Here is a 12206-nt window from a genome sequence, read left to right as displayed (position 1 = left end):
ACTTTTAGAGTATCCAAATTCACTTAATAATAATACCAAAAAGATAAAAAAAAAAAAATCACCAAATTTACCGTTGTCGCGAATTTTACCTATTGTTGAGAAATGCACATTTTATTTTTTAATATATGAAATGTAGTTATCCCTAACATTCTAATGAAACCTTAATTTTCTAAGTTTCAAAACTACATAGTTATTTGTGTTCAAAATTTATGAACAGAATTAACAAGCTGCTCGCAAGCAACCCACAATTAGATAATTTCTTCATGAATCAAGCACGAACAGGATATTATACTCGAATTGAAATCAATAGGGCTCGTCCGTTGTATACCAAGAAGTCCATTTTATAATTTCAGTTTAGAAAGTTATGTATTACTAATATTTACTGTATTAGTACTAATACAATTATAAATAACGAACAAAAAAAATGTTCGAAACTATTTTAGTTTATCCGCTGTAGCTTCAGCCATGGCTTGGTCAATTCCTATATCAATTATACCTTTACTAGTATCTTCACCCTGGCCATGATTTACTTGACCATAATATTCATTGAAATCCCCAACCCACAATTGATTTATAGCTTCTTCCATATCATAAGCATTTCCATGTAATAGTGTATTTGAATGATCTAAATACACATCAAATATATCTCCATCTTTCAAATCCTTAACATACATCATCATCATCCCGGCATCATCATGTATCAATACATACTGATTATATATTTTTGGTTGATAGTAAACCGAATTTACCCTTCCTTATCCTATATCCTTCAAATATGTCTGTATATTTGGCAATGACAGTAAATCAACATCCAAATGTGAGTTAAGAACATCAGTTTTCCCACCCACATACTCAGTGTTTTGATTAATACCAACCATGAACAACCCTTAAACAAATGTAAGTATTCACCATTCTGAAAAATGAACAATGAAATTAACTGTAAGTGTACATATAGACTCTTATCCTTGAAGCAACAGTACATATGTAGGTACATATACATAAATTAACTACTACACAAGGGACCACATTATTAATTAAATAAAATAGATAATACAGACAAAATTCTTGAACAAAACTTCACAGAAGCAAACAAATAAATCATTGGACTACCTATATTATAAAAAAAAAGTCTGGAACTTACTTTATCATGAGGCACAATACAAATTCAATAGAGATTGGATGGCTTGGTTTATATCAATAGAGAAACTTGATTTTTCTTCTCCACCATTCGACTTAGACGATTCTTTCACCAAACTTAATTTTTTGCTTGAGTCTGTGCTTTCTCCAAATGTTTTTTCTCCTTAAAAAAATGTAAGTCTTCACTAAAAGAATTCTTTTAGCTCACGTTTAAGAAGAAGAGTTTTTCGAAAGAAGACATGTTCTGCTATTACGTGATTTTTTTTGTATTTATGGGATTTCTCTCTCATCTATGTGTGGTTGAGGTGTCAAAAATATTTGACACATGCGTCAGACAGAAGGTGAATATCACTGCCTTTTTATCTGTTACGGAAGGGGTTGATACACCTATTTATAAAAGACCATAGGCCTAATGTATCTAAATAAAAGATCAAGGACCTTATGCACCAAAAATAAAAGATCAAGGATCTCAGGATGCTTTTATCCTAATAATAATAATACAGATTTTTTTTCATTTTTTTATTTTCCTCGTGCAAAATTTTGATGAATTGTCATCCACGTGGTATCTAAATATGAACAAAAAAAAATTAGTTAATTTATTCAATAAAACTGAACAAAGATAATTTTATGTAACAAAATAATAAGAATACATATAAAATGTATATAATACAAGGATGAATCAAATCAAGTTGAGTTCAAAACTTTAAAATTAATCCCTAGCAGACTTGAGAGGATTATAACTAAACCAGCAAGACCAATTCTCAAATATACAAATTCAAACCCAAACCATGAGAGATGGACTTGGACACGCTGCGTGAGCCAACAGGCTTAGATGTATTACCATGGTCACATAATACATGTAAGCCAACCCGGTTTAAATTCGACTAAACCCAAGAATGAGTTAGGTTTGAGATTATATAAAAACCCAAACCCAACCTTGCCTGGCCCGAGAATATATATAACAAAATTAATTTACCGCAATTTTTGTTCACCTTCAAAAACAATTAAAATCATGTAGTGCACAAGAAATCATTATATTTCCGTTACGTGATTATTTATGCAGTTGAATTCAGAAATTTTGTAATTTGAATTTTCAGATTTGATTGCATATATAAACCAAGAAATATTTGCACATGCTTGAAGAAGAAATATCAGAAATGACAAACATGATACATAACAAACTACAAACACATAATCATCAGAGCTCAGAAAGAATTGCAGGGATATAATGAGATAATTCTGCTGTAAGCGACTGAAAGCCGTTCACAAGTTGCGTGTGGAAATCTTGATCCTCTTCTCCAATCAGTCTAAAGTGTACACGAATAGCACGCTTACAAACAGCCATGAATTCTAGGAGTGCAGCTATCAGTTGCTGCAATTCTTGGGAACGTAATCTAGTAGCAGGTTCACCGGACAAGAAGGCTGTGCAAACAGCCAAGACTCCACTATTTACCTGCAAATAACAGTAGTTACTATGAGATAAATGGCATCGATCGACATGGCATCCGAATCAATAAAATAAGATAACTTACTTGAACAGCAACACTGCCCTGAAGAATTCTCTGTAGACTTTGGAGGCGTGGGAGTTGATCTCCTTCAGAGCTACGGGGCTCCTCAAGTTCATTTCGTAAGGCAGCTGTCCGTGTTTCAATCATACCAATTGCATTCTCTACAGGTGAGAACTCGAGAGATTCAGATTTGATTACCGAAAGCCTATTTACAAGGGCAGGAAAAGAGCCTTCAGTTTGAACAACGGTTCGCCTTTTCCATTGGTCTTCCAAACCTCCTTGGGTTTTGCCATTTTTGGTAAATGGGGTGTCAAATAAGAAACGGTCAAAGACTCGTGCTCGGACACTTCCGGTAGAAAGGGAGAATATTCTTTCCCGTCTACTTCCTAAATCTTCATCTTCCATTACTGGATCAACAGCAGTTATCTGCAGGTAACAGACACCAGGCTGCAATTCATCCGCCTTTACTTGTCTAGAATCCGGGATGATGTGCAAAGTGTGATTTCCATCCATCCTAGACTCATAAATATGACTTAACTTCTCCATTATGTCACCTAGTCGTACATCACGTGGTTCCCGGTATACATATTCCTTTCTGTCCAGCTTCCCAAATCTTTCACCATAGAATCCAACCCTATAGTATGTGGCATCAGTAAACGGAATCGGACTTGATTCTTGCTCAAGAATCGATTCATAGATATTAGTGAGCAACGTATGACATTTAGCAAGCTGTCCATATGCCCTTCTGCTTTTATAAACTGGAATTACAAGTTCCAGAATGCTTGCACAGAAGTGATAGAGCTCAGCTTGTGAAAAAAGCTTATTCGCAAGTTGCAGGTATTTAACAGCAGAATCAACGGTGAGCTTCGAAGCACCATATCCCTCCACTTCTGCTGCAGCTGCCTCAGAAGAGATCTCACTGCTGACCATTGGACAAATTTTACGCAGTGCAGTTACATGATCTCTGCTCCAAACACCATCATTTCTAGCCACCAGAGCCTGCAAAGAAGTTCATTCCATAATCGTTGAAATTGGGGAATAAGTGATCACCAACATAATTATTTTACAAAAAATATGGTTTTTAACTAAAATTCCTCTGTGCCTGAACTAGCTCCTCAAATACAGACCATCCAGGAAACATTGCGTCCTCGAATCAGCTGAGCTTTCGGGCAAAATCAACTGGTAGGCTAGCTGCTATCTTTGAAAGGACTTGTGGATAAGAGTTTACACAGCTTTCAGTTTTTCAACTGCTATTCAGGAATAAATACCCTCAAACTCGAAAGAGATCAACCAATCGAATCGCTGATTTACATGCAATTGGTACATATTTATTGGGTTAAAGCACTATTTGGCCCCTGACCTATATTTATTGGGTTAAAGCACTATTTGGCCCCTGACCTATCCAATTGGCCCCCGGTCTATTATTTGAAAACATTAACCTATCCCAAATTCTCATTTTTGCCCCCTGGCCTATTATTTGGTAACATTTGCCCCCTAACCTGCCCAAAATTGGTGAAATTTCAACCAGTGTGGATGGTTTGAGATTTCACCAATTTTGGATAGGTCGGAGGGCAAATACTGCCAAATAATAGGTCAGGGAGCAAAAACTAGCATTTTAGATAGGTGAGGGGGCAAATGTTACCAAACAATAAGTCAGGGTCAAAACCCAACATTTTGGATAGATCAGGAGCCAAATAGTGCTTTAATCCATATTTATTTCACACTTTTGGTTTAAATGTATAGACGGTATTATTTTTCGCTTAATGCATATTTACATCCTTAAACTTGGCAAATTTTGACTATTTTTCAGGAACATATAGCTGTCCTAACTCAAATAGGGCTTATATCTGTATAAACCTTTGTGAAAGAGATTATTCTACTATCACAGACTCATGAGCCATGCTTTTGGGTGATGGCAGAGTTAAAAATAATTTAGACAACATATGAATTACACGGTTACAGTTAGATCTAGGCTTATTAGAATTCTAAGGTGGAGATTAAAATCATCCTAAAAGCTTAGATTTAACAAGTCTAGAAAACCACCAATGAATTACAAGCAACTTCATTTAAGATTCTATATTTGCTCATTGAATGAAAGTAATCACCTGCATTACGACGCCAGCTACAGCTACAGCGCACTGTGCAGATTCTGCCCATGACTGCATTTCTTGACGAGCATCACAAAGATGCAATAACCACATAATGTGAAGATCAGGAACAGGAGCAAATGCAAGTGCAAGTTTATAATAGCTCTCTGCCGCAGCATATCTATCTATAGTCATGAGAGAAGCCTGTTAAAAAGCATGCAGCACAAATTATTCATCCAGATCACAGCTGAAGAACTTGTATATCTAGATCATAAACACTATAATGAACAAAATGAGAGCAGTGTGAGACTGGCCCATTCTGGAACGACTAAATCCCCTGACAAACGTAGGAATAAAAAATTAAAAGCTCCAATGTCATATGAATGAGTAAGTTGTTTCTCAATGGAGTAAATGAAGAGCGACCATTAACATCCATGCTTAATTTATGTACCCAATAGTAGTTGCGGTATGGTAAAATCAGAGAAGACTGTTCTGTTAGCATTACTTACCACAAGTGCATGTTCCAGGCTAGCATCAAGGGCCAAAATTAGACTTTCCGATAGACGTTTCACCTCCAACCACGACCATCGATTCTCAGGGGAACTTTCCAATATTACTGTTAGGAAATTTTCAGTTAGCCCACATTCCTGTAATACGCTGGCGCTCTTATATTCATCAGCCATTTCCTCCAGTGACTTGCGAAGGCGTCGAGCTTCACCACTCTCCTCCAATGTCCCATCAGACCTCATCTGAGTCACTTGCACATCAGACATCAGCTCTGACAATGTGATAGTCAGCATCACCCGCAACCTTGATGTCTGCATAAAATAGCAGAAAGAGCTCTGCGAAATCGAAGAAAATTTAAGTTGAGAAGTAAGAATATATGATCAAAAACCAAAATGCCAAAGAACCTTACCCTCACAAGTATCTGGAGCCCAATGACAGCTCTTTTCCTTATGCTTTCATTTCTGAAAACACCAAGCCGGAGAAGATGGAAAGCCACCTGCTTTAAAAACCGATCATTCTCCCTTGCCATTAGTGTTGCCCCATGGAGGTCAAAAACACTGTAGAAGACTGGAAACAAATCTTTCCAGAAAGCCAATGGTTGATTTCGAGAGAAGAAGCTCATAAATATGGCACTAATGCAGTCCAGTTTTCCATAATCCGTAGCAATACTATGGGATGCAGCCATCAAGGAAAATTTTTCAGATATTTCCAGCACCTGAAGACTAACTGCAGCACTCAAGTTTTCTTCCCAAAGCTCCTGGAGGAGTGAATGTAAAAGTTATCAGCTTCTAAAAAAATATATACACGTGAGGGTTGAGACAGTATATAAACAGAAACATGTAACAGTTCCATAAGAAAATGACCAGTTTTTGTCTTAGTATTGGATGCAAAGATTCTCTAAGTGCTTGTGCCGAAGCTCCAATTCTTGAGGATTGTGCCTGAGCGAGAGCTTCTCTCAAGGAATATGGCTGGCTTGGGGAGCTTAACTGGGAATTCACTCTCTGCCACAAGTAACCATTATCAGGGGTTCCCTGAGTCTGCATAAGAAAAATTCATAATTTATCTATAAAACTCTGAAGAAAAATTTGAAGCAGCAGAAACAAAACTGATGGTGAAACTTTTGACAGAAAAGCACGTAAGAAAGAGCTCAATGTTCGGCAGTCAATAGAAAGACTGAACCACAATGCATAAAGGAGCAATTTTCAGTAACGACAACAAAAGAAAAAACAACTCATCATACCCTGACTTCTTGTCTTGACGCCTCAGATAGATAGTTATTAATTGCCGGAGAAAGCCTATCGGAGTACTTAGGGGAAGAAGGTCCATCTGTGAGGGGGCTACGAGAGCTAGACCCCATGAGCATGCCATCAGTAGGTTTTCGATGCTGGAAAACATGTCTTAGCTCATTAGCATATCAGGTTAAGAAAAATATATATGGAATATCTTACATACAAGTGCAATAAATTTATTTATGCTCCTTTTGCTGAAGATAGGCACCTAATCAGAGCAACAATTCCCAACTTAAAGAGTGGACACCCTAAAGTCTAATATGTTAACAACACAAGTGATGACATACATTAGTGTAATAGCAGCTTTGGTACCACATTAGAATGACTCGTTTAAAAGCATTTGTTGACATGTTGAGATGGCTATACACTACATGAAGTTCTCAAACTTCTCTACTCTAATTGGATCCAATAGCCCTTCTTTACTTAGAGTGGAGATCCCTAAAGTCTGCTATGCCAAGCCTACTTCCTCAAGCAAAGCGATAAATCCTGACATACACTAGTGTAAAAGCAGCATGTCACATTAGAGTGATTCAAAAGCTTTTTTGGCAAGTTGAGATGGCTATACACTACATCGAATTCACATACTTCTGTAATCAGATGAGAACTCTTCTTTCCTTATTGAAGCTAATAACCAAAAGACATTCACTTTCAAATACAACTAAGTGAATACTAGCTTAATTTCCCCTTTTTGCATCTTTTAACACTTCTATCCAGCAGTGCAAATTGCTTTAGTGCAAACACTCTCAATACTTCAGCAAAAAAATGCGTAAAATGAAAGAATTGCAATTTGCAAATATATGAAAACAAAAAGAGAATCACAATAGGCATGCAACAGTTAAACAATTAACAAGATACTCTGGTCTACCAGTCTACAACATACAAGCCAAAAGAATACTAAATTTGAATATGCATCAACCTCAAAGAGAACCAGGCATTCCTCCATAAGTTTGAAAAACAATCTAGTTCGAGCAATGCTTTGCTGCCAGGCCTTGACAAGTGATGTATCATCCAGATTGCGCACAATTTGCAAAATAACAATTATAACTTCACGCTTTTCCACTGCATTCAGATTATAAAACACAGGCATCTCATCTAAGATCTGCAAAGGAAAACAAATTCATGTGTTCAGACGCCAATAAAAAGACTCAGCAACCAATGTTAGTGCATATAGTAATGCACCCCATGCATGTGTATCTTCAGTTTACACTTCAGTACAACAATAACAATCAAGCCTTAATATCAACTGATTGGAATCTGCTATATGGATCCTCTTTTCAATCAATAGTATTATACAATTGTTCTAATATTTTCAAATAGAATACTTCTACAGAGATGAAAAGTTAGCTAACCAGTACAATCATTACAATTTCTCCAAACATAATACTTACACAACTATGAAAAATTATAAGTGTTTAATTATATGGCATCAATAGTTATTCAGCACTTCAATATTATGGTAATTTTGATCTAGAAAAAGAAAAAGAATTAGACATATTTTTGCTTTTCTTTGGGCATATGGAATGCGCAGCTACAAAAACCATATTGAAGATTAAGCTGGTTGAATCCCGAGTGTTAGGCCTATCATATACAATTTCAAAATCAAATTACTGCTTCTTACATGATAATCCCAAGTATTAGCCCTATTGTAAATAATCCTTAATTGAAACATAGCCAACTAATTTCGATTAAAGCTGGGGGTTGTTGCATAACTAAATATGGGATTAAGAGATACTCTATCAGAAAAGCTGAAAAGAGAAAAGGTTAAACCTGGCCAATAAGAGGAAAATATAGTTGGGCAATATATAATTTATCTTCAGGCTTTTGGTAACGGGCATCAAACTCATGCTTGCATAGAAGAACAACTAGCATTCTAGCTGCCTGCAAAGACCAAAAACAAAAATTATACTAGGGAGTATACTGCTCAAATAAGAAGCAACAGAGAAAACTGAGACAAAAAAGAAAGTAGAAGGATGCTGAGCCAAAAATTAAAATAAATGGTGCTGCACTGTATTTTCACCGATCTCACCTTTGATCGTTGAGACAAATCATCATGATCCCAGGTAAGGAAAAGTTCTTGTATCAAAACAGATGAAAGGTAGTTTCTACAAGAAAATATAGCTTCTTTAGGCAAGTAAACATTCCTTCAAATGGCTAACCCAAACTGGTAAAAAAGGAAAGAATAATATGGTACAAGTTACAATTTACAAGGACAATAATGACTTAGCAAAGGGAAATGAAAAAAAACGTGGTATTGCAATGACACTTCAGAAAGGATCATTGATTTGATTTCTATATAAACAAATGCTACTAAAAGCCAGGGCTCACCATTGAATATGGAATGCCAGGAAATTATATAAATATGGCTCATGACAACTCTAGAAGAGACACTTTATAGCATCAGCATCAAGCGAAGTGTAGAACCATCAGAAGTCAATAAAAGCCACATTTTTTATGCTATTTGGCCTGACAAAAAGCTAACTGTGTTGCTTGACATTAAAAAAAAGGTGCCTATTTTTCTGAGTAGAACAACAAATTGAAAATTACGAGTAAAAAAACTATTAAAAAATACATGAAAGATTGACCTTATTAGATAAATGGCCATCATAGCAAATTTCATAGCATGAAACCATATGAAAGATTTTAAATGATACTAACCTATCTGAAGGGTCTCTCCCAGGCATTTCCACAAAAAGATCATGATCACAGACAATTTGCAGAAAGGTCAATTTGCAGTCGTGTAGAATTGATTGACACACCCCAGAAAATTTGTCCAAATACAAGGATACCTGCAACAGATTGAAACAACTAAATCAGAAGTGGAGCTGCGAAGAAGCAAGATAGTAGATAATATGTGAACAATCATGGGTTGGGGTGAAAGGTTAACTGAGGACCCTTTAGGGAGCATTATGAGTTGAAAAATTCTGGTTTGTCTTTTACAATCTTAAATTTAGGAGTTTGAGGAAACTTCAAGCAGCATTTTATTCTTTAGGAAATTCGGGGTTCCAAAGGCTTCATATTCATATATATATATATATATATATATATATATATATATATATATATATATCTATTTCCTAACACAAGCAATTTTTGAAGTTCAAAACTAAGTTTTCTAAATGCACCCATCTATAACTCTCTAATTGCCAAGGAATTGTCCTTGCTCCTCCATGCAGCCATCCCAAATCTGCAACCAATTCCACCAATAATTAACAATTTAACACGCGATTCACCAACAGTTGCCTCTCTTCAGTCTATTACAAGTTACAACCATTGAACTCCTTCATATTCGCCCACACACCTAACCCCCTTTTCATTTCATTACACCAATGCAGTCCCCATTTAATATGAACACTTTCCACACTCTTATGAATTTTTTTCCCAATAAAACAACTTTCCAAACTTCCATATTCCCATGAGCCAAGAGGATATCCATGCATAACTAATGTACAAAAATACTTCAACATACAAATCAATTTTAGCAACTTCCAATACCCCAACTCATGCGGAAAAAAAAATATCACCCTTCAAATGAATGCATTAATTCAATTCATATAATACAACAAAAAAGCTTCATCCTTGAAGAACTCTGCAAATAAACCCATAACAAATGTGGGATGCATAATCAATCAGATCAGTTTTCATATTTATGTCCCCTGCTATTGCATCCCTCAAGCCTTACAAATTTCTTAAGCTCGATGAATACCTGCATCCTGTCTATGACTAGAATGTCTTATTGGAACATCAATTGTCAAGTTAGTGAGTTTGTTCCTCGCCTATAGGGTATCCAAATCTCCCATCTTCATCATGAAATAATTGCTACCTTCAATTACAATGGTAAACTTACAATGATACAAAATGAAGTAGTATTTTTTCCTTACAAATTTAATACTGACATGGGTACTAGGTTAATGATGAATTGGAAATCCGAAAATGATATATTAATAAAAGTATATAGAATAATATTTCCTTGAAGTTCAAAACACATTCAGCATCTTGGAAGAGGTTTAAAAGAAATTCAAGAATGCCTATTCTAGATAAATCATTAATAAAAAATCTAAAATACAACAATTTACATAATAAAAGAAAAATGTGATAAATTTTTAGAATTTTTGGTGATCAAGCCTAAATTAAATATAGTACATTTATGAAGATCTTTTTTGCTATTTAGAGCATATATATTCTAAGAGTTTCTGAAATTCATACATTTAATTTCTTTTTTTTTTTTTTGGTAGGAAAGGAAAAGAAAAAACAAAAAACACAACAAACGCTCAACCCGGGATCAGCCTAGGGAAACTGACTCCCACCATATCCTCCAAAATCAAAGAAGAGATAAAGCCCGGAGGTGAAGAAAAAGTAGAAAGACCCAACAACACAGAGCGCCCTTCCAACGCCAGACGATCCGCAATGCGGTTTTGCTCTCTAAAGATATGAGCAAACTCAATAAACTCAAAAGAAGACCCGATCCTTATAATACTTTTAATGATGTTCAGATTATTTCGGCAAAAAGCATTGCCTTCCGAAATCATTCTAACCGCTTCTTGGTTGTCCGATTCGACAAGAATCTTATTCACACCTAGATTCTTAGCAAGCTTTAGACCTGAAAAATACCCCAAAGTTCTGCCGAAAAGGAAGAACCAATGCCCAAGTTCTGGGGGAAGCCAGAAACCCATCTACCACCATCATCTCTAAGGATACCTCCTGCGGCAATTCTCCCATCACTAAGACAAGACCCATCCGTGTTGAGCTTAACCACCCCTTCCCTTGGCCTACGCCAGCCTAAAAGACTAACCTCCTTCCTCTGAACAGCTCTAGCCAAGGGGTCATCAGCAAAACTATCAACCATGGTATTAAGTTTCTTAGAAAAGAAATCAAGGACATTAGGCTGAAAAGACACTCCACCTCCAAAGATCTCCTCATTCCTCCATTTCCAAAGCTGATGGCAAACCACCACAAACAGAAGAACCCCCTTCTCCCCAGGCAGAAGAACCCCTTTGATTCCATCAACAAACCAATCATTCTCAGAATGGGTAAGAAAGGAAGAAAGCACATCCCTCGGGAGAATTTTCCTCCACACCTCTTTACTTTCCTCACAATCCCTGGGTTTCCTCAAAACCTCTACATCTCCCACAGGCTCCAGAATCCACCAGATGTCTTCTTTTTCTGTCCGCATTAGTAAGCAACCTATTCCTAGCCCCCAGCCACAGGAAGCTTCTCATGCGGTACGGCACTTTTAAGGCCCAAATCGTCTTCCACACACCCGGGAAAGAAGACTCCAAACCCAGATAAAACGCCTGAAAAGCAGATTTACACGAATAAGTCCCATTGTTTGTCGGGGCCCAACAGTAACTATCCTTGTCCTCCAAATGATTACTGATCTGAATCCCTCTAATAGTTAGGAGCGTTTCCAGATTGAGGAAAGACTCAAATTTATCCCACATCCACTCACCCTCGGAGTTCACAACGTCAGCAATCCTCCAGTCTTGGGTGTCCAAAGGAGGCAAGGAAGTACAAACTTCCAACAAAGGTTTTTTCCCTATCCAAGTATCCGTCCAGAAGCTGATTGACCTGCCATTACCCACGTTCCACCCAATACCATGACAAAATTCAGCAAAAATAGCATTGATGCCTTTCCAAAGAAAGGAGCAATTAAGCACTCTATCCTTAGGACCCCCAAAAAC

The 12206-nt window shown here is 36.6% G+C and overlaps 1 protein-coding gene across 4 annotated transcripts in view; it reads right to left on the bottom strand.

Moving 5' to 3' along the window:
* Positions 1 to 2186: 2186 nt before the first annotated feature.
* Positions 2187 to 12206, bottom strand: part of LOC136209867 (guanine nucleotide exchange factor SPIKE 1) — a 30619-nt gene continuing 20599 nt past the window's right edge. For 2 of the 4 annotated variants that reach the window (XM_066001475.1, XM_066001474.1), the window contains exons 21-31: positions 9184 to 9314; positions 8555 to 8630; positions 8296 to 8406; positions 7445 to 7627; positions 6480 to 6623; positions 6103 to 6276; positions 5649 to 5996; positions 5242 to 5574; positions 4751 to 4936; positions 2670 to 3644; positions 2188 to 2590 (exon numbers count right to left, since the gene is read on the bottom strand). In XM_066001475.1, the coding sequence (XP_065857547.1) occupies positions 2336 to 2590; positions 2670 to 3644; positions 4751 to 4936; positions 5242 to 5574; positions 5649 to 5996; positions 6103 to 6276; positions 6480 to 6623; positions 7445 to 7627; positions 8296 to 8406; positions 8555 to 8630; positions 9184 to 9314 (2916 nt within the window). In that variant the 3' untranslated portion in view covers positions 2188 to 2335. Of the gene's footprint in view, positions 2591 to 2669; positions 3645 to 4750; positions 4937 to 5241; positions 5575 to 5648; positions 5997 to 6102; positions 6277 to 6479; positions 6624 to 7444; positions 7628 to 8295; positions 8407 to 8554; positions 8631 to 9183; positions 9315 to 12206 lie in introns of all 4 variants that reach the window. The other 2 variants (XM_066001473.1, XM_066001476.1) reach the window with 2 other exon arrangements.

The sequence above is a fragment of the Euphorbia lathyris genome, chromosome 10 (genome assembly GCF_963576675.1).
Source record: "Euphorbia lathyris chromosome 10, ddEupLath1.1, whole genome shotgun sequence".
Classification (NCBI taxonomy): Eukaryota; Viridiplantae; Streptophyta; class Magnoliopsida; order Malpighiales; family Euphorbiaceae; genus Euphorbia; species Euphorbia lathyris.
This window is presented reverse-complemented; position numbering and strand designations above follow the sequence as displayed.